This window comes from Octodon degus, unplaced genomic scaffold (genome assembly GCF_000260255.1).
Source record: "Octodon degus isolate 3935 unplaced genomic scaffold, OctDeg1.0 scaffold00023, whole genome shotgun sequence".
NCBI classification, from domain to species: Eukaryota; Metazoa; Chordata; class Mammalia; order Rodentia; family Octodontidae; genus Octodon; species Octodon degus.
Genome location: NW_004524599.1, coordinates 16,470,696 through 16,492,595, shown reverse-complemented (window position 1 = coordinate 16,492,595; position 21,900 = coordinate 16,470,696). Strand labels below are relative to the sequence as shown.

The window sequence follows — 21,900 nt, the reverse complement described above, 5'->3', positions numbered from 1 at the left end:
CCAGGGCTAAACCTGGCAAGTCATAGCTCAGTGTTGGGAGAACTCTGCTAGAATTCTCTCCTAGTCTGCTAGGGAATATAGGCCAGCCCACAGCTCTTTTTGTTTGTTTTTTATTTTTTTGTATAAATCTTTTTTTTTGTGTGTGTGTGTGGTACTGGGGATTGATCTCAGGACCTTGCACTTGCCAGGCAAGCACTTATTCTACTGAGCCATCTCCCTGGCCCAAAAAAAATCTTTATTTATTGGTACAGGGTCTCATTAATGCAGCTCAGACTCCTAGTGATCCTCCTGTCTCAGCCTCCCCAGCGTTGGGACTGCAGGCTTGCACCACAGCCCAGTTTTGGTGGCCGGCACAACAAACTTGGGGTTTCAGGGCCAGCACAGCATGCAGCACTGGGAATGGAACCTGAGTCCTTGTGCTTGCCAGGCAGGAGCTTAGACCACTGAGTTATCTCCATAGCCAACTGATTCTTTTTTTTTTTTTTTTTTTTTTTTTTTTTTAATATTTTCTTTTTTAAACATTTATTTATTTATTTTGTGTGTGTGTGGCCAGCTCAGCCCACCAGGGGGCGGGACTGGCTGGCATGTGGTGCTGGAGGATTGAACTGTGGTCCCTATGCTTTACTTGGCTTAGCTTGTTCTAAGTAGGTGCTTTAGACCACTGAGCCATCTCACCAGCCCCCCCATTTCTTTTTCATTACTAACAATCCTGGGTGACCTACTGGCTTACTCCTATCCACGCGCCTGTTCAGCTCCCCGGGAGTGGAAAGCCTGGAAAGTTGCCCGCCCCGCCCCAAAATGCTCTTAAGACTCCTCCCCAGCGTCTCCTGACTCCACAGGCCGAAAGGACGTAGTTTCCGGCACAACCTAAAGGTCACCTCACAAAAGCGGCTCAAGAAACCGGAAGTAAATGACAGGCGGGCGACCGAACCTCTAGAGACTACATTTCCCGCCGTACCCCGCGAGAAATGACGGACTGTGATTGGGACAACCGGTCATGGACTACATTTCCCAGCGTGCCGCCCAAAGACCTCGCTGGCGCCAGAACCAGACTACATTTCCCGAAGGGCCGCGCGAGGCGTTGCCCACTTGTAGGCAAATGGTTATGGACTACATTTCCCGAAGGGCCGCGCGAGGCGTTGCCCACTTGTAGGCAAATGGTTATGGACTACATTTCCCGACGAGTCCCGCGAGGCGTCGCCAGCGGTCGTCCGAGGGCGTGCCGATGCGGGAGCTCCGGACGTGAGGCATGAGCGGCGCCCTCCCCCGGTCCGCGCGCGTCCTGCCGCCTCCTGGAGCGAGGGTCTCACGGCTCGGGGCCTAGCGCTGGGCATCTGAGGCCTCGGCTTTCGCAGGGGCAGGTGCGGCCGCGCCGGGCGCCGGGGAGGGTGGCGGCCGCCATGGAGGTGAGCGGGCCGGAAGACGACCCCTTCCTGTCGCAGCTGCACCAGGTGCAGTGCCCCGTGTGCCAGCAGATGATGCCCGCCGCGCACATCAACTCGCACCTGGACCGCTGCCTGCTGCTGCACCCCGCGGGGCACGCGGAGCCTGCGGCCGGGCCGCACCGCGCCGGGGAGCGGGCCAAGGGGTCCTCGCCGCCCGGCGCCAAGCGGAGGCGGCTGTCGGAGAGCTCGGCGCTGAAGCAGCCGGCCACCCCGACGGCGGCCGAGAGCAGCGAGGGCGAGGGCGAGGAGGGCGACGACGGCGGAGAGACCGAGAGCCGCGAGAGCTACGACGCGCCGCCCACGCCCAGCGGCGCGCGCCTCATCCCCGACTTTCCCGTGGCGCGCGCGGGCAGCCCCGCCAGGAAGTGCTCTGGGAAGCGGCCGGCGGCTGCCGCCGCGGCGGGCAGCGCGTCTCCGCGCAGCTGGGACGAGACGGAGGCGCAGGAGGAGCTGGAGGAGGCGGGCGGCGATGGCGACGGCGACGCGGACGCGGACGGCGAGGACGACCCAGGGCACTGGGACACGGACGCCGCCGACGCCGCCTTTGCGACCAGCGGCGGGAGCCGCGCGCACCCCCGGGCGCTGGCGGCCGAGGAGATCCGACAGATGCTGGAGGGCAAGCCGCTGGCCGACAAGATGCGTCCCGACACCCTGCAGGACTATGTCGGGCAGAGCCGAGCCGTGGGGCAGGAGACGCTGCTGCGCTCGCTGCTGGAGACCAACGAGATCCCCTCGCTTATCCTGTGGGGGCCGCCGGGCTGCGGCAAGGTGAGTGCGCCCTGACCGCCAGTCACCAAGGCGGCCCTCCCCGCGCGCGCGCTTGCCTTGGCTCAGTGCCAGGTCCGCGAGTGGAGGCCGTGCTGGGCGTGGGAAGGTCACACCTCGCACCCGCCGCATGCCTAAGACACGCCTGCAGGTCTTTCTCCAAAGACGATGTCTCTGAATTCGTAGGCTTCACCCGAAGATGTGTGCGGATTCTTGTATTTGCGCGACCTTTGTGCCTTGCTCCATGTTGGGCTCCGATTTTTAGTGACCTAATTCTGAGGGAAGCAGCTGCTATATAAATTGTTAAGGAGCCTCGTATATTTCATTTGTACGTGTATTATTCGTGTATGAAAAAAGTAAATTCTTATTTCTGTTGAGCTTTTTTCCTCTTCCGTTAATTGGTTTAACACAAATTTTGAGAATAAGACCTTTTCTGATAGTGCTGTATATTTTAGTAGCAGCTGTAATGCTCCTACCTTCATCAGGGCCTAGCACAAGTGTCCAGAGTGACCTAGTATATTGTGGTCTAGAGAACCTGTCATTGGAAAAACACTTAAGCAAAAAGGAGGAAGAGGTAAGCCTGGAGAAAGAGAAGCCTCAGAGGTAGTTAGCAGTAGGGCGTTGTTCCCGTTTACAGGAAGAGGGAGAAGGAGCCCCAGTGAATGAGGGAATTGGGGGCAGTTATAAAGAGCTCTTCCAGCCTTGACGCTCAGACGCATACACAGGGGCGTTCATAATGAATTTTTTCCAGCTTTGTCTTTCACTTTAAGCACAGCTCCCTTTAGTTCCTGGAAAGCATCTTGCTTGTTCTGCTTCCTTGTTTGCAATACTTTTCTCTTTTGCCAGACCTAAGTAAGATGTGTCCTGAAGGTTGCTCACATGTTTGTTGGGGACTGAACCCAGAACACTCATCCTGGCTTCACCCTCACCCCTTGGAGAATGGTTCATGACCATGACAGAACCGACCTCTGTGCCCATGTGTTTAGCTGCCACCCCAGTTAGGGGGAGTACAGTAGAGTTCCTAGCGTCAAGTCTTGAGAATGATAATCAACCACTGATGGCCCCAGACTGCGAGACAAGGTTGTAGGGGGATGAGTGAATGAGTCCTAGAAGATGTAATACTGGGCCAGGCTGCTCAGAGGTGGCGGGTGATCAGCCAGCCACAGGCCTTGTGACATGGGAGCCTGATTGCCAAGGGCAAGCACGCCGTGATGTGATAAAGCAGTGACAAAGTCTAGTGCTGCTACATAGCTTTTAAAATGAAGTGCTGCCTCTGCATTCAGGAGCAGATCTGCCTCTCAATGAAGTCTTCCCTTTTTCTTTGTTTCTGTTTTTACTATTACGATGATGATAGTAAGCATAGTAATAGCATATGCATGTCTGCCAGGCACTCATTAAATGCCAGGTATTGAGGAACAGTCCTCTCCTTGGCCTCTCTTTGTTTTCCTGCAAGTGCTAACAGCATTGAAGTGAAGTTGCATCCAGAGTGGACCTTTGGACGAGATGGGCAGTTGTCTGCAGTGCTAGGTCATCGTCATTCACTCCTGTTTTTAGCTATTCAACTGAGCTCCCTAATCTGCCTGTGGCTCCAGGGTCAGCTCTACACCTTGGTCCTCCAACTGCAGTGCTTTCTTGCTGGAGGAGGGAGAATTTTGTTTTCTCCTTCTGTTTGGGAGGGCACAGCTGTTACTTAGACGGCTAAATCAAGACAGTCATTCTTCATTAGGATTCCAGAAATACTAAGAATCCCCAAGAAAGGAATTAAAAGAAGTTACAGACAAAGGAGAAAAGTGTAGAGTTAGCCTAAGAGCTGCCTTTTTCCCCTCATATGTATGTATATGCCGTGTCTCTTTTAACATTCAAAAAAATACATCCTGGCATTTTAGGTCGAAGCCGTACCCCAAAACATCCTTCAGAGTTCAGGGAGCTTGGAAAAGAGCGCTGCTGCTGTGTAGAGTGAGTGCTCGGGGGAAGCTTTCTGATCAACTTTTCAGAGTGCGCGTGTGTTCTCTTCTAGACTACCTTGGCTCACATCATAGCCAACAACAGCAAGAAGCACAGCATAAGGTTTGTGACATTGTCTGCAACAAATGCCAAGACAAATGATGTGCGAGATGTCATAAAACAAGCTCAAAATGAAAAGAGCTTTTTCAAAAGGAAAACCATCCTTTTTATTGATGAGATTCATCGGTTTAATAAATCACAGCAGGTATGTTTACTTCCTTTTTTATCTTTTGGTCATTGTATATCAAAATGTAGTTTCTGAGATCTGTTGTAAAAGTACAAAGCAGTACAAGCCCTCGGGACTGTTGTGATTATTAGCTCTGACAACAAAGAAGTGGAGGCTCTTTTAGTGTGTCTCCTCCTAGCCTCTTTCCTCCACACTTTCTTGTGTGCCTGTGTTTGTGTGTGTCTGTGTGTGTGTGTGTGTGAGAGAGAGAGACAGACAGACAGACAGACAGACAGATAAGAAAATGCTCTCTAGTAAATGAATGCTTGGTATTGCCCTGTTATTTCCATATAAAAGAGCAGCTTTGGATTAAGCTTCTAAGTTTTAGGAAATTTTCATCTGAAATATTTAATGATCATGAGAAGTTAAATTTGATTTTAAGGTCATTATTTTAGCTTTTTAAGTTTCTTCTCTATGTTGAAATCAGGTTCTATTTCCTGTGCCTTTGGGCCTATCAAAGTAGATGATACAATGATCTAGTTATTATTGCTTACTTTAATGGCTTTTGGAAATGACCCAACCCGGTGAGCTTCTGCTTTGCAGATCTCACCTGGGATCTCGACTCACCTTCCTCCACCGTGGAGAGCCATCCAGGTTTGTAGGACCGGTAGCAACAGGATTATTTGCAATGGATGTACTGATGTGTTCATATTTTTCCACTTCTATAAATAAAAAAGCTCATATGATATGCTTAGCTGTGCGCTAGTTCAAGATACTTTTCTAAGTAAAGGAGCCATTGTATTAAAGCTTAGAATTTTCCTGACAGCTGTTACTTACCCGCAAGAGATCAGACTGAGACAGTAGCGCTTTAGCAGCTATGCATCAGACTTAAAAACCAAGAGCTCTTCGAAATAATGTACTCATGCTTAGCATATATACTCTATGCAGGCAAAGATGGGGCAAATGAAAGAACGGATAGCAACTTACATGGGGGGCTGCAGGTGGGTATTCACAGGAACCTCTTTCTTCTCTTTTCCTCCCATGATTAGGACACTTTCCTTCCTCACGTGGAATGTGGCACGCTAACCCTGATTGGGGCAACCACAGAAAACCCTTCCTTCCAGGTCAACGCAGCTCTTCTGAGCCGCTGTCGGGTGATTGTTTTAGAGAAGCTTCCGGTTGAGGCGATGGTGACAATTCTAATGCGTGCGATCAACTCCCTGGGAATCCATGTCCTGGACTCCAGCCGGCCCACCGACCCTCTGAGCCACAGCAGCAATAGCAGCTCTGAGTAAGTTGCAGGCTCCAGAGTACAGGGCGCACATCGCCTAGAGAACCTCCTGGTCTGGGGGCCGGAAGGGGCTGGGCCTCTGCCGGAAGAAGGGCGGAGCCCTGGCAGAAAGTAGTGATTTGCCAGTAAAGAGAGAAAACACTCAAGCAGAGGGAACCTCTCAGTTACCTCCGCAAACGTTTCTTTTGTGTTAAAATGGGTTTTCTTGTTTTTAATATGAGTAACCATAATTCTTCAATTAATGTTAAAATTGCTCTGTCGTCCTAATTCTTGGGTATTTGCTTTTGTACCCAAGATGCCTATCCTAGCTCACCATGTTAAAAGCATATAAGATGGTGGGCAACCTGATTATTTCAAAGGTTTATGTGTCTCCCATTGGATAGACCAATAGGTGTGTACTTACTAGATTTAACAAGTCTTTGGAGATTTACATAGATTTGGATATTTTTTCTCTGTAGTTTATTATTTTAAAAAACATCCACACCCAAGAAGCCAAACTGCTGAAAGTAAAGGACTTTTTATTGAATCGGCATGTCAGATTGTCGCTTTCCTTTTGCCAACCAGTTTCCACAGCGTGAGCACCATGTATGTTCACTGATGCACAGGGGTATGTTTCATGGATAAGCAGCTTAATTTTTCAGGTCAGGGGTTTTCCTTTTTTATATTACAGCACTTGCTTCCCAAGTCATTTGTTCGTGTGCTGGCCAAAACACACAGTGCAACATAATCTGGTTGGAGACAAGGCTGCTGCCCTCCTCCCTGTGTTGAACTACACAGCTGCTGCTGCCTGCCTGCCTGCCCCAGCCGAGTTCTGGAGCCACTTTTCTGTGGGGATTAAAGTAGAAGGCATAGTTGCAGGCTCGGGGCTTAGGTTGCAGCAGTCTTTCCTCATCTGGCGTTTCCCATTTGCTCCCACCCCACATGTGGGAAAAATGCTACCATGGCTCACAAAAGCCTTGAAACATTTGGCAGTGGACCCCTGGGCAGAAGGGAATTCATCTTAGAGCACAGTTGTGATGGGACAGCCATTAAAACTATGGCTAGAAATGAAATCTGGAACCTGCTGGTATCAGTCAAGCATGCCTGTGCTCGGGAGACCCCACCAGGGTCTCAGGGCTGCTGCCGGGCACTGTACCTAGTTCAGTCCTTCCTCAGTGTCTGCGGGGAATTGGCCCAGAACCCCCTCAATGATACCTGAACCCTCCAATTCCTGATAGGAAAGGCGTGTGGTGTTTACCTATAACCTGTATACATCATTGTGTGTTTTAAGTCATTTTAGATGACTTTTCAGTTGCTTTGCAGAGTTGTGGGTGGAACCAAAGATTTGCTGAGATTAGGCAAGCACTGTACTGCTAAGCTATGTCAGCAGTCTACACTACTAGAGTGTAGTACCTAACGCAGTGTAAATAGGATGGCAGCAGTGGTCATTCTCTGTTGTTTAAGGGGTAATGACAAGTAAAGTCTGCTGCACAGATACATTGTTTTTAATCTGAGGTTGAATTTGAGGATTTGAAACCCGTAAATACTGAAAACTGACTATACCTTTTCTGTAATAAGGTTTCCATCATAGACTTATATCAATCAATATGTAGTTAAAAACAAATTGAGAAGAAGGAAAAATTTTTGTTTTCGGTGTACTAGTTCTTTTTTTCTTTCTGCTACTGGGAATCGAACTCAAGACCTTGTGCTTGCCTGGCAGGCTCTGTGCTGCTTGTGTGTACCAGTTCTGAACAATCTGTTGATAACTTTATATCCTGCCTTTCATTTATATTTTTTCTCATGTTGTCCTTTCATGTGATTGAATTACTCAGATGCCTTTAGGATTCCCCCCTCCCTGCTCGTTGCTATGAAATGAGGGAGCGGAGTGTGGCGCTCATCCTCATGAAGGCATTTCTGTGCTTTAAAGGATTTCCAGGTGATTAGCAAGTGCGTGAAAGTCTGAGGATTAGTGCAAGAATGTAGGCTTCATCTCCTTTAGTTCTGAAACTGAGAGACAGATGCAGAGGAATGGATCAGCCACAGCTCCCGTATCTCTCTACACTTTCCCACAGTCCTTCATTTAGAGTTGGTCTGAAACTTTCATTCTCCTTTGCTTTCTGATGTCCCTCCCTTCCTGGGAAAGCTCTGAAAGCAGGAGCTTACTCTTCTTGTTTATATCCCCAGTATCATGTCTAGCATGTGCTAGGTGCTCAGTAAATAGGGAATGAAGAAATCCGTCTTTCAGTACAAGAAAGGCAGCTTAATTTATTTTTTTTAAGTGTAGTTCACTATAAGGGATAATTACCCAGGTATCAAGAGCCTTTTTCTCTAATACCATCGCTCTTTTCATCAGCAAACAGAGCAAAAGGGAAGAGTATTAAGCTTAAATACTTGAACTGGTCTGCTTGTTAGTGGTTGACAAGATCCGTTGAGAGATGGCACAGGCCACAGAAAAGCTGCTTACGTTGTACGTTCCTGAAAGAAGTACCTGCCAGCCTGCTTGCATGGCTGCTTAGGACTGGATTCAGCTATGATGGGTGAGATTGTATTTTCTGGTCCGGTCCCTGTTGAGCGGCCTCGCTGTGTGCTGTGGTTTAGATAGTAACTCCCCAGCAGTTACTATCTGTGTAACATCGGGAAGCTCTGTGTGTTTCTATCTTCCTGTCAGTTATGGCAGCTAGAACTTGCTCAGAGATTTCTGAGGTTGTGGAAGGCTGTACATGAGAGGAGGCAAACAGGGTCCTGATCTCAAACTGTTCACACAGCCACTTAGGTCATTCTTGTTAGGTTTAAGGAACTGGGAGTTCTCACAGTGTCCATGTGTGCATATATAATTCCCATTAAAGCTGCATGGAAGTGTTGGTTTGGTGCTAGGGATTGGACAGGGCCTTGTACTTGCTGAGCACACTCCAGCCTGACTCTTCCTTAAAAATGTGCCTGTATGTTTCTTCAGTAGAAATGAAAAGTCCTGTGTATGGTAGGTGTTGGCTGAGTGTTGAAACGCGCAGCCCAGTGGCTGTAGAGGTGGCATGGTATCGTACAAGCCAGAGCAGCAGAGCGCCTTGTGGTGTGGTGCTGTGTCATGCTGAACTTAGAGTGGGTGGGGGAGAGAGCAGAGGTGTCACAGAGCACACGTTTACCACCTGCTTGAGGGTGCCAGGTTGAGTGCTGAAGAACACGCAGGAAGCTGCCTGTGCATAGTCCTTTGGTTTAGATGGCTAGCGAAAGCATTTTGGTCATGTAATACAGATAGTAAAGTATCTTATCTGCTTTGGGTTAATTTGGGATGTGAGGAAAAACCCCACAGTCTGTGGTACAGTGAGCTTATGCTGCTGAAAATAGGAAAATACAGTGTTGTTCAGCCCTGAGGGCTGTGGATCCCCAGATCGCAAGGCACAGGCTTATGCAGAAGTATCCCTAAAGAAGCCGCTGGTTGTGGACCAAACAGCTTTGGAGAGGGGCATGGTGTAAGCAGTGTAGTTGCCTTCTAGCTGTTGGGCTTGGGGGCCTCCAAGGGCTGGGGGAAGCACTGAGTGGCACCTGCCCTTTGGAAGGATGCTGTGGCTTTACTGTGATTTGGGGCTTTTCCCTGATCACCTGGAGAACAAGGCCAGACAAGATGGTCGCAAAACAAAATACCTAAAGATATTTTTCTTTTAATGGTTTAAATTGTTTGCCTGCCTCAAAATAACACTTTGTACTTCTACATCCAAAGGTAGTAGAACACGGGGACCAAAGGTACTGATGTGGGTTTTAGTCATCTTTTCTTACACATTTTTTTTTTTTTTTAAGTGTATGGTAAAAAGGTATGTAAGTGTAACACAGCAGTGCCTGTAATCCTAGCACCCGGGAGGCTGAGCAAGGGGCTGCAAGTTCAAGGCCTGGCTGGAACTATATAGTGAGACTCCATGTCAGAGTAACAGCATAAGGGCCGGCCAGATAGCTCAGTGGACTACAGCGCCTGCCTAGGCAGAGTGCAGCAGCTGGGGTTTGATTCCCTGCATGCCGTGCCAGTCCTGCCCCTGGCACGTGCTGAGACTTGTGATTGAGACTGGGCATGGTGGCACATACCTGTAATCCCAGTGCTTGGCTGGCTAAAAACAGGAGAATCACTACGATTCTGATCTATGTAGTGAGACCCTGTAGAACCTGTACTAAATACATTAAAAAAAAAAAAAATGACAACGTAAGTACATTAAGGTTGCTATATTAATATAAAGGAAAAAGTTAATATACATGAACTAATCTTAAGTATAAAGAAAAAGGGCTGGGGTGATAGCTCAGTAGAATAAGCACCTGCCTGGCAAGTGCAGGGTCTTGAGTTCAATTCCTGGTACCACAAAAAGTATGAGGAAAAAAAGGTATGTTAAAATGATGCCATAACAACATCAGAAAGCAGAAATAGGTGTCATGGGTGTTGTGTTGGTTCCCTGTGACAGCTGTAACAAATTATGGCAACCCTGGTAACTTAGAATAACTTTGTTTTCGTAGTACTGCAGTCAGAACCAAAATCAAGGGGTCACAGCCACAGACCTGCACAGGCTGCAAAGGAAGTGCTTCACCCTGCATCCTGGGGCTGCTGGCATTTGCTAGCTTGCTGCTGCATCGCTCCATCTTCATATGCCTTCTGACTCTCCTCCTTCTGCTCTTTAAAAGAACATTTGTAATTGGATTTAGGGTTTTTATTTTTTATTTTTATTTATTTTTTTTTTGCTCCGAATGCCTTCAGGGCATGATTGGCTGACTTGAGTTGTGGGGATCGAACCACAGCAACCTGAGCCTGACTGCTTTGTTGACTGCTTTGATCTATGTAGTGAGACCCTGTAGAACCTGTACTAAATACATTAAAAAAAAAAATGACAACATAAGTACATTAAGATAGCTATATTAGTATAAAGGAAAGAACTGGGCTAAGGGGCAGGCCCCCAGTAATTGGATTTAGGGTATATCCTAAATCCAGGATGGTTTGATTGTGATCCTAGTTGCATTTCCCAAGACCCTATGGCTAGAAAGGCCACAACCACAAGTTCCCAGGATTAGCACTCACATCTTTGGGGGGTCCCATTCCACCCACTACAGATCCTTCCCAGGTATACAGGGTAGTGTAATTTGGAAAGATACAGTTCTGTGAGATTATCAAAGGAAGATGTTATCTATGAAATGCATGTCCTTTCTTTGTGAAGAAAATAAGTTTTTTCTTTCACCCTGGTTACCATGGAAACAGCAGGGCTTGGGGCTCTCAAAGATCTGCAATTCTAGACTGTTCTATGGAACTAATTCAGATAGTTCTCATCACCAGTTTTCTGAGTGTTTTCAAGTACTGCCCAAGCATTTTACATGCTTTATCCAATCCTCAGTCCAGCTTTGGTTTCTTTTTATTAGATGAGGAAACTGAGGCACAATAAGATGAAGTAAGGTGCCCACAATCGCCCAGCTTGAACATAGCGCTGGTTATACAGGTGTTTTGTTCACTGCTGGGTGAGCTCAGTTGCTAGAAGGCTCTGGGCACCAAGGTGAAAGGAGGTGAGAACCTTTCACACCTTTCTCCGTAAGCTTCTTTGTGTAAGGCGTCTTGATCTGTGAAGGAGCAGGAGCAGAAGATCCCTTCTGCAGTGCAGCAGGTGGGCGTCTTGGCCAGATCTGCGTGTCGCTGCCCCGCATGCATGTGCCTATGGTTTATCTATCCCTGGAGACCTGGCGGTCAGTGAGTTGGTGGTAGTACAACCACATCTGCACATGAGGAAGAAGGTTCTCTGGTGCTGAAGAGTTTAACCAAGCCATATGCTATGGATTCTTTTGTTCCAAAATAAAGTTGTGGATACATGAGTTCCACTTCCTTCGCTCCTCCTCTACCTTTCTATCTAGCCAGCTAACTAGCATCCTCCAAGTTCCCTCGTGGTTCACCAGGAAGAAACTGCAAAGATTTGAGTTGCCAAGAGAGGGTAAGAAGGGTGCTTCCTGTACTCCTCTTTAGGGCAGTGCCTCCTCCCGAGGGGGGGCTAGGCTCTGTAGGGTCACATCAGCCAGGAATCTGGTCTTCTCCAGTTCATTTGTGTGCACCAGTTTGTCTCCTTATTATGGAATAGTTGTTTATTGCATTTTAGCAACATAATTTACTATCTCTGTTTCTCTGTAGGGTACTACGAGATTTTTGGCTATCTGTTGTCAAAGTAAATTTCATCTCATTTAATTCTGTTTTACCTTTGGAAAATAATGCAACATTTTACATGTTTATGTTTAAGTTTTAAAATGTTAAATTCTGTAGAACACTACTTTTTTAAGGATTTTTATATAGTAGTTACTATTTACTGAAGGGTTTTATAAGTATCAATACAAATACTCCTTCCTTTATTTCGGCAAGAATTCCTTGTTCTCAAGCTGAGATCTCACACTATCCTAGTGCATCTAATTAGTCTTCAAAACTCAGCTGAGCAGGTGCAGGACATGTTGGGTGGGAAGGAGGACCTGTAGAGTCTCCTGCAAGGTGTCCTGAATCTTGAGTTTCTATTTTATGATGACCTTCTGTGACTGTGGTGTCACCAGCTGCCCTGTTTTATTTATTTATTTATTTATTTATTTATTTATTTTTTATATTTTAGGGAAGGGTCTACAGGGTGTTCAGGGTTTCACTACTAGATCGGACTCATAGTGATCCGCCTGTTTGCAGCCTCCCAAGAGCTGGGATTACAGGCATGCTCCACCACTACCAGCCTCAATCGCCATCTCAGTGCGCCCCAGGCGGCCCCTGCACCTGCTTTGCAGGTTATTGGGCCAGCCCAGCCCTGTTTTATTACTTGGACAGAGGTTCTGACAGCTTCATTTCGGTTTAAAAATACTCTGTCATTGTGGCCAAGTGTGAAGTTTGGAATTTGGATCATACCCAGAAGGATAAGGCTCGTACTGAGTGAGAGGTTGATGGCTTTGTGTGGCAGCAGCACTCATTCCTTGGGGCCCCACACCAGCACAACAGAATGCCTTAGGCTGGTTCAGTTCAGAAGTCCGAAGGGCCCTATTTCCTAACTACAAAGCATTTTCAAAGCTTTATTTGTAGGAAATATTTATAAATCTAAGGAATTCATGGGAAAAGAATATATATCAAAATAGTCATTCTAAATTAGACCAGGGATATCTACTAAAATACTAATTTTAGTTTGTTCTAGTAGATGACATTTCTTCTTTTGTGAGTTATTAAATTTTAATATACATTTATTGTAGAAGTAATAATCAAGGTCTGAGTAGGTTTTTTTCAAACCATTATTTTTAAAGTTGTGAAACTATACACAGTGTGATCTTGAATTTGTTTAAAAAATTGGACCCAAAGTTAATGACCACGTGGCTGGTTGAATCATAAAGGAAATCCAACAGATGATGTGCTAGCTATTATCTCTAGGTAGGGAGATCAGGACTTGGTTTTCTATACTTACTATTTTTTAAAAAGTAATGCTTCACTCTGAGGTGTGAGAAAGTGGAGCTCTCTGTCTACTGTGCAAATATCAGGTGCCTGTTCTCCACCAGGCCCTGGCATTGTGGAGAAAGAACACAACCTGCTTTCTACTCTTCAGGAGCTCTCCTCGGGGGGATGGAGAGCTGGTGGTGTGCTGAACAGCATAGCTAGCAGTTCTGGCAGGCACACACAGTCCACTGGTTGGAACTAAGGAGTCTCCCACTTTTACCCTTGCTCTCCTCAGTAATATTCCAGGGTTGCTAGGAATATTTTCTAGGGACTGGAAGGCATTGCTTTTTGTTATTTCTGAGGTGGAGAAGTGCTGAGGCCACTTTGTTTCTCTGTCCCTCCCCACCCACATGTGGATAATGTGCCCTGCCCTGTCAGTTGTGTTGTGGGCTTACATGTCCTCTCAGATGTTGGTCTCTCCTTTCACATTGTCTGTAGTACATGTTCTATCATTTTCCTTTAACTCATCTTTGGGAAAATGTAGTTTCTGGTTGAGCGATGTCCTGTTGACTTTCCACAGCACCAGTGACGTGGCCTCGGTGTGTATTTTGAGTGGTCTGGTAAGGTCTCTGTTGAGAGGACACAACCATCAGAAGGCAAGACGATGAGGTGCCAGACCATAACCAGGGCTCTGGGGCCTAGCAGTGGTAAGAGCCTGTGGAGAGTGGTGTGAAGCTAGGGTGGCTCTCAGTGAATAACTTGAAAGCCCAGCCATCATGGTAAATGAGGGAGTGAGGTGAAGCAGCCTTCAAGACAGAAGAAACAGTGGGCCAGCAGATAGCTCAGTGGACTAAAGCACCTGCTTAGGCATATGCAGGGACCGGGGTTTGATACCTGGTGTGCTGTGCTGGCCCCACCCTCAGAGCACACTGAGAGGGTGACTGAGACTGGGCGTGGTGGCACATGCCTGTGATCCCAGCGCTTGGGAGGCTGAAAACAGGATCACTACGAGTCCCATCTGTGTAGTGAGACCCTGAAGACCCTGTACTAAATACAAAAAAGAAAAAGACAGAAGAAGCAAGTCTTTGAGTATAGTATAGCCTGGCATTATTCCAGTTATCCCGAAGGTTACCCTAGGTCGGTGTACAGTTAGGCATTCTGGGTCAACCACCCAGACACACTGATCCCTCAGAGCTGTCCCTCAGTCACCCTGGTTGGTGCTGGTGTGTTTTGCCAAGTAGCTGTGAACAGGCCTCACGGACTTGCTGTTACTGTAGTTATCTCCATCTGACGAGAGTGGTAGTGACACAGACCCTCCTGAGTAATGCATCAGCTCGCTTATCTGACTGGGAAGGGAAAATGTCGCTTCTGATCAGACTTGAATAGTCATCAGTTCAACTTCCTTTATGAAGGTACAGATTTAGAAATTGGATCTTAAATTTTAATCTTGACTTTCAGAGAGAGGTTAGATGATGGCCCCCACCAAGCCCTGGCATCTTCCGATCTGTTCCAGGCTAGTGACCCTACTACCCCTGTGTGTAGATTCATGTGATTAATACACTCCAGAGGTGAAGCCCAGGCCAAGAGCTAGCAATGTCCTGGTGCTAGTTTCCGTTGTGCCCCATAAACAGGACCTTGTGTGGTTTGTAAAAGGAAGAGATTGCCCTGTCTGGTGTGGAGACTTTCAGAGCTAATATCCCGGTACAGGGTCACCTCTTCCTTATGAGGAAGGTGCTGTGACTGTTCCGTGTCACCTGCATATGGCAGCTTTTGCAGCCTGTGTTCCATCTACTGCAGCGAAGTGCGGTGATTGTAAATGAAGTTTTTGCTGTTCTTAGCATAGACCAGAGAGCACACTTGTCAACAGTGACTTTTCAGAACATCCGGTGTCTGCTCCACACACTCCCAAACTGGTGTAATGCTGCTTACTCTCCACTGTGCATAATTAGCACTATGGTCATTCTCTGGTGACATCACTGAGAATTCTAAGCTTGCCGAGCCATGCTGCAGAGTGGCCTTAGCCTGACTGCCACGTCACCCGTGCTGTTTTGTTGCAGGCCCTCCGTGTTAATAGAGGACAAGGCAGTAGATACTCTGGCGTACCTCAGTGATGGGGATGCACGCACTGGCTTGAACGGACTGCAGCTGGCAGTGCTGGCTAGGTTAAGTGCCAGGAAGGTGTTCTGTAAGAAGAGTGGGCAAACGTACTCTCCAGGCAGAGTTCTGATCACCGAGAACGACGTGAAGGAAGGCCTCCAGCGATCCCACATTTTGTATGACCGGGCTGGTGAGTACCTGGGATGTTGATGCTGGGGCAATAAATGTGTCTCCTGCGCTTTTCTAGGTGCCTGCTGCTCAACTGGGTCAGGCTGCACCCTGGAGAAAGGCATCAGGCAGAACCTGCTCTGATAAGAAGCAGGAGGAGTTGGGGTTTGAAGTCACAGGCTTCAGCATTGTCTATAAGCGGCAGTTTTGGGGTTTTTTTGTTTGTTTGTTTGTTTGTTTTGGGGGTTTTTGGTTTTGGTTTTGTTTTGTTTTTCTTTTTGCTACTTCATGCTGCCGTAATGGCAGGTCTGCTGTCACTTCTCTGGAGTTGGGAATCAAACCACGGTCTAACGCGCCTGATTGCATTAGCCCTAGCTTTTTCTATAAATGTCATTAGATTTTCCCATTACTACCTGCTAGTGTCCTGTAGAATACAAGCGCTTTTGAAAACTCTTGTATTCAGTTAACAGTGGGTAACTCTTAATCATTAGCCAAGTAATAATAAGAGGACTTTTGCAATACATGCCTCAGTAACTTGTTTGAGAGTTAAGATTCTTGGTTTGTAGAGTTTAAAAATTAATTTACATGAATCTTGACGCTTTTTTGAAATTTAGTTACACAGTATTTACAAGGCTGTGTAGGATATTCACAGGTAAGAGACGGCCAACACTGGTTAGATCACGAGCTGGCCGTGCCAGGCGTCCTGAGCACAGGGCATTCATGTGTTTTTCAGAAGAGGTGACAGACGAGATAGATTATTGACGATTAGGCCGACGCTGCTGCTGAAGCACTAACATGGCTCCAGATGCATTGAAGTGCAGGGAATGGGGAATTTTCCATAACTTTGGAGGTTCTGCTAGAAAGGAGGCTGGCAGTTGAACTCCTTGGGTCTTGTGTCGGCTCTGCTATATCTCTGAAGTCCTTAGTGCAAAGAGCCCTCCTTAGAGGCGGAGAAGCAGGTGGAGTGTATAAGAAAGACTAGGGTCCCTAGCACTGCCTCTTCCTCGGTGCGCACTCACCACAACCGCAGAGAAGTGGCCAGAGCTCAGGGGCCTTGCTGTCTTCCCCTCAGCTGGGTGTTGGCGGGGCATTCATGGGGCTGAGGACACTGGTCCTGGCTGCACTCTGATACTGTCCTGTTCGTCATGTGCTCTTGACTGTCCCAGAAAGACTTAAAAAGTCTGGAAAGGGAGATATCTAGATGTCGAGTCCTGTTTTGCTCTTGAAGTACAACAAACAAGCTCAGAACACAGCAGAGCTTGAGAGGCGACAGCCCTCACATGCTGGCCTTCCTGTGTCTGGCTTGCCGCAGTGGTCATCTTTCTGCTTCCTCACCAGTGTCCTGAAGGAGGCTGCTTGTGACTGGACTGTTCTTTTATCTCTGTCAGGTTACCATCTGAAATCCATGCAGCATGGCATTAACTAACAATCATTGAGTTTTTTACAGACTTAAAAATTCTCAAAATTACCTTAGTAGGTAGTTTAGCAATTTCATCTCAGTTTTACAGATAACAGTTCTTGCCTCAGTTCACAGTGCACGTGGTAAAATCATCCTCAGAAAGGCCTTTCCTGCTGTCCTTGTGCCTCCACACCAGCCCCACCACAATCACCAAGCTCACCCTGGACGTGTCCTCAAAGTTGCACCTTGGAAATGGCTGGTTCTAGAGAGTGGTGCCTGGTTGGAGTCACTGTGTCCCTAATCCATTGCCCACTAGGGGGGAGCTGAGGGACAGCAGAGACCTTGAGATCCCCACTCTGTAACCTTCTAACACTAATGTGCACCTAGTCCCCTGACAATAGCCTGTCTGTCCCCAGGAGATCCACAGAAAGCATAAATACCTTTCACATCCTCGAGAAATGTTCTTGTTAGGCTGACCCTTAAGTAGACATAGAAGCATTGTCCTAGTAACCTGTTAGCTTAGACTCTTGGGTCTTTATATACCTCTAGTGAGACAAAGGTGCCCATTTCAAGTTTTATTGTAATTTTCCATGTCCCCTTGTGCATAGGTAACCCACCAGTAGGATCTAGTACCATTCAGATGTTTGTGCATCAGAGTGAAGAAATTTCTAGGTGCTAACCAATCCTATGTCATGCGTGGACATCAGGGCTCTGTAGAAATGTGAAACTGCTGGTTATAAAGCAGTGTATAAGAAGAGCAGAAACGGCAGCTAGCATGAAATAATGAAAGGGTGCAACATGGTGTGGTGTTTCTGTAGTGCTTGTTCTGGGCCAGGCACTCTTAATTAACACAGCCCTGAGAGAGAGGTAGGTGGCAGTAGCTTCCCCTTTTATAGGTGAGACCTCCGATGGACAGGGAGGGTGAAGAACTTGCCTCTGGCCACATGTGAGTATAGCCTTTGTTGCCTCGGAGTCTGCTGTGGCCCAAGTACCAGTGGGATTGCCTCTCACATTGGCCCAGGAAAGCTGGGACATGCAGAGCCTGTGTTGAGGGTGTAAAACTTGGATAGAAAGTAGACTGCAGGTGGTTTCTTCATCCCTCCGTCCTCACACGTTTGGCCTGCCCTGCCCACCCAGGCCCTGCCATGCAGAGGAGGAGCAGAGCACAGGGTGCCTAGGCAGGGTGTGGGGGAAGGGGTAGAATCCTGCGGACCATCAGGCGGCATGCTTGCCATGCAGCATGCAGCTGCCGGCCGCACTGAGCGAGCCCGGTACTGGACTGCTCAGTTTGATCCCAACAGCCTGGCCTGGGTCTTCTTGGAAATCAGACCCTCCACAGGCCCTGCCGTCAGCCCTCACTAGGCCAGCACCTTGTCATTTTCTCTTGTTTCTACCCAGCAGAGCACAGTCTTATGGTTGACCTGGCTTGTGATGAGCCCAGAACTGCGTCTCTGGGAGGACTCACCAGAGCAGCCCCCTGCTTCCTCAGGAGGTGTCTTGCCCTTGACATAAGAAAGAGGGGATAGTCAGAAAGTCGTGAGAAGTGTGCCGGTGCCACTGTTGTTTCCTGAAAATTATTTTAATTCCTGCCCTTAAATGTGTTTTTGCATCTTACTGATCTGCTTCTCTGTGAATCCTTAGGTAAAAATGGGGTAAAACCAGGTGGTATGTGCTTTAGGCTGAGCTGTTAGTCTGCGTCCCAGTACCCTGGGGTCCTGCCATGTAGCATTCTACACTGAGGCTGGGTTGTGTTTATTTATTTATTTTTTTTTTTTGTGAAAATGGGCATTGAACTCAGGCCGTTGCACTTGCCAGGGAAGTGCTTGTTCCACTGAGCCATCTTCTTGGCCCCGAGTGGAGTTTAAATGACCATGAGCTTCGGATATCAGGAAGGCAGCTGGAAATGCACCGAGGAACAGGCTGTCACAGCTCCCCTTGGCCTTGACTGTCCATCCCGGTGTTCCACCTGGGTCCACGCTTGATTTCCTCCACAGACCAAGGAGGCCAAGGAGTATGAGATGCTCCTCCTCAGCCCCATTCTGCCAGGCTTGTGCCCCTTGGCAGAGGACAGTCTGCTTTCCAGGGTGCAGCCCTCCTCAGCAGCAGCCTCTTCTTCTGGACAGAGATGGGGTGCTTCGGGCACCACAGCCTCCAGGAGAACCCTGCAGCATGATCAAAAAATACAGTGAACATTGAATTGTTAAAATTCTCTTGAAGTGCAACATTGCCATTAATCCTGCTTGGAATCTTTTTGCTGTCTTCAAACACACCCCATCATTCTTGTCACTTTCCGAAGCAGCCCTGGAAGTCCTCTTCCTAGGGGTCTTATTTGCACTGTCGGGCTGCCTCAGTGCCCTGGAGCCATTCACAACATTTGCCTTTGCCATCACTGTGACTGGAGGGGCCAGAAGTTGCCACTACTAGATCTGGTGAGCAGGGCGGGTGGGGACATGCCATTGTGCTTTTCCAAGTCTGCCTTTCAGGGGCCAGCACTGGGCAGCCACATTTTCTGTTTCTTATCACTCAGTAAAGATGTCCAGGAAAGAGGAAGCCCAGAGCTGCTGCGAAAGTAGCAAGAATGCTGGGATCAGTGTGATCAAAGTGAGGGGGAGAGCTTTGGAAAGGGGCTTCGTGGCAATGTGTCTTTTAGTGGAATAATTTTTTTTTTAGTTGTAAACATCCGCCACTGTATTTTTCCATTGTCCCTTGGGCACTGCGGCCTGTTCCAGAGGTTGCACCGCCCAGTGAGCGTGGTGCGCAGGCGGCTGTCAGGCCCCAGCATCCTCTCCCCGGCCCTGTGGGGGTGGGCGTGGGGGTGGGGGTGAGGCCTTGCTGGCGCGCTGAGGGAGTGGCTCTGTGTGCGCAGGGGAGGAGCACTACAACTGCATCTCCGCCCTGCACAAGGCCATGCGTGGCTCGGACCAGAACGCCTCGCTCTACTGGCTGGCGCGCATGCTGGAGGGAGGAGAGGACCCGCTGTACGTGGCCCGGAGGCTAGTGAGGTTTGCCAGTGAGGACATCGGTGAGTAGTGGAGGCTCCTAGTGCCCGGTCCCCTTGGAGGAGGTGGTGGGGTGGAGGGATGTGGCCCTGTGGCCTGCAGAGAACCTTGGGCCGTGTGGGACTTGGAGAGGAGGCTTTCCGCGGCACTTGGTTGTCTGTGCTTGCCATATATGTGTGTTGCACTGTCTTCATGCAGTCTCCATTTTCTATTTTCAGGGATGTTCTAGATCACAAGTGGCTATTCAGTCTTGAAATAAAAGAGACATTTTCCGTTTGCTTTGTAGCCACGCGTGGAGGCCTCAGCTGGTTCCTGGGGCCGAGGCAGAAGAGTGGGCACTATCAAAGATGAAGCTCCAGTGCACTTTGCTCTCCTTTGCTCTTTGTAAATGTTTTGTTTTTAATGTATCGTGCCTTCATTCCTGTGTGTTTATATAGTGTCTCTCCTTCATTTTTCCTGCTAGGCGTAAAGTTTTTATCCTCCAGGAAGCAGTTCTCAGCCCCCGCAGCAGCCGCTCCATAACCATTTCTTAAATAAGTTGGTGTGATCAGAGCTGTTAGTCTGTTTTGCTAAATGGGACTGTTTCAGTAGCAGATCTACAAGCAGTGATGGTCTCTGGTTGCAGCAGTAAGTGGACAGGTCGGAGCAGTAGTGGTGTGACCTAAACTTCTCTCTGTCTCTGTGTGACAGGCCTGGCAGACCCATCTGCATTGACACAAGCAGTTGCTGCCTACCAAGGCTGCCACTTTATAGGCATGCCAGAGTGTGAGGTAAGCAGGTTGTGTCTTGTGTCCTGTGCCATTGTGGGTGTGAGTATATGTCCTGTCACATGGCCCACTGAATGGGCGGCCAGCTTTTGAACAACCATAGTGTAGCACTTGAGACTCCTCCAGAGAAGAGACCGTGGTGCAGAGAAAAGGTCCCATTTTCCAGCTGTCCGCAGGAGGCCTGGGGGCAGAGGCTGAGGGAACAGGAGTGCAAGCTGCTGCTTTGGCCCCCCAACACAGCAGCTTCCCACTCATCTGTTTTATTTATTGAGGGGCTTATGGGCATTTTTGTTTAGTAACATGACCTTTGGTTTGAAAAACTGAAAACCACTCGTCTGTACCTCTCATGTATAGAAATTTCCATTCTTTACAGTACCTGGTGACCAGGCCTAGGCAAGAGAGACAGCTGAGTCATAGTGGGAATCTTAAATTAGTCCGTAGAGTGCCAGGCAGAAGCCTCTGTGCCCTCCCACACTCACATGTGTCCTCCTATGGCCCAGGTACTCCTAGCCCAGTGTGTGGTCTACTTCGCCAGAGCCCCAAAGTCCATCGAGGTGTATAGCGCCTACAACAACGTCAAGGCCTGCCTACGGAACCACCAGGGCCCGCTGCCCGCGGTGCCCCTGCACCTGAGGAATGCCCCCACCCGGCTCATGAAGGACCTGGGCTACGGCAAAGGCTACAAGTACAACCCCATGTACAGCGAGCCGGTGGAGCAGGAGTACCTGCCCGAGGAGCTGAGGGGTGTCGACTTCTTCAAGCAGAGGCGGTGCTGACTGGCTCGTGCCCACAGAAGGATGCTACCTCCGAGGGGGCCGAGGGGTGAGCGCGGGAGTCCCGCGCCGCCACCATAGGTTCAGACGCTAGCACTTGGTGCCAGAAGTCTTTAAAAAATGTCCTGTGGGTGGAGGCAGTTCCTTCAGCTAAATGTGTCACATTGAAATTGTGTTCATTTGCACCTTGTGCAATGGTTATGCTTATGAAATATCTGGCAGCTTTGTGCAATGATTAATGTTATAAGGAATTATCTATTTTGTCATAGTATTTAAGTCATAATGTCATTTCAGAATTCAGTTAAGTAGAATTTTTTTTCTTTAAAAATGTATATTCTGGGTAGTTTCAATTGGTAAAAAAATGTAATTGTGATTTAATACTGCATAGTGTTTTGGGTATTTTTTTTATATGCAAAGGTCTTATGAGCCAATAAAACTATTTCAAAGTACTCATCAATTCTTTAATATTTTTGCTGCATGGGGAGGACACCAGCATCTGTTCCCAATGCACTTGGTGGCCAGAATCTGAGGGGGCAAGCCTCCTCAGAGGGAAGACAGGGATCTTTGCCCCTGGGCCGTTCTCTGTTTCTGCTGGGTCCTTCACACGTCACTGGCCCTCAGCTTTGTGTTCACTGGACCTGCTTCCTGCCTCAC

The 21,900-nt window shown here is 48.2% G+C and overlaps 1 protein-coding gene across 1 annotated transcript; it reads left to right on the top strand.

Moving 5' to 3' along the window:
* Window positions 1–1,126: 1,126 nt before the first annotated feature.
* Wrnip1 (Werner helicase interacting protein 1) lies at window positions 1,127–21,695 on the top strand. The gene is made up of 7 exons (XM_023712051.1): window positions 1,127–2,213; window positions 4,228–4,419; window positions 5,430–5,671; window positions 15,101–15,330; window positions 19,574–19,729; window positions 20,397–20,476; window positions 20,974–21,695. Exons 1-7 carry the CDS (start codon window positions 1,401–1,403, stop codon window positions 21,247–21,249), a joined length of 1,989 nt encoding a protein of 662 aa, XP_023567819.1. The 5' UTR covers window positions 1,127–1,400; the 3' UTR covers window positions 21,250–21,695.
* The last annotated feature ends 205 nt before the right edge of the window (window positions 21,696–21,900 follow it).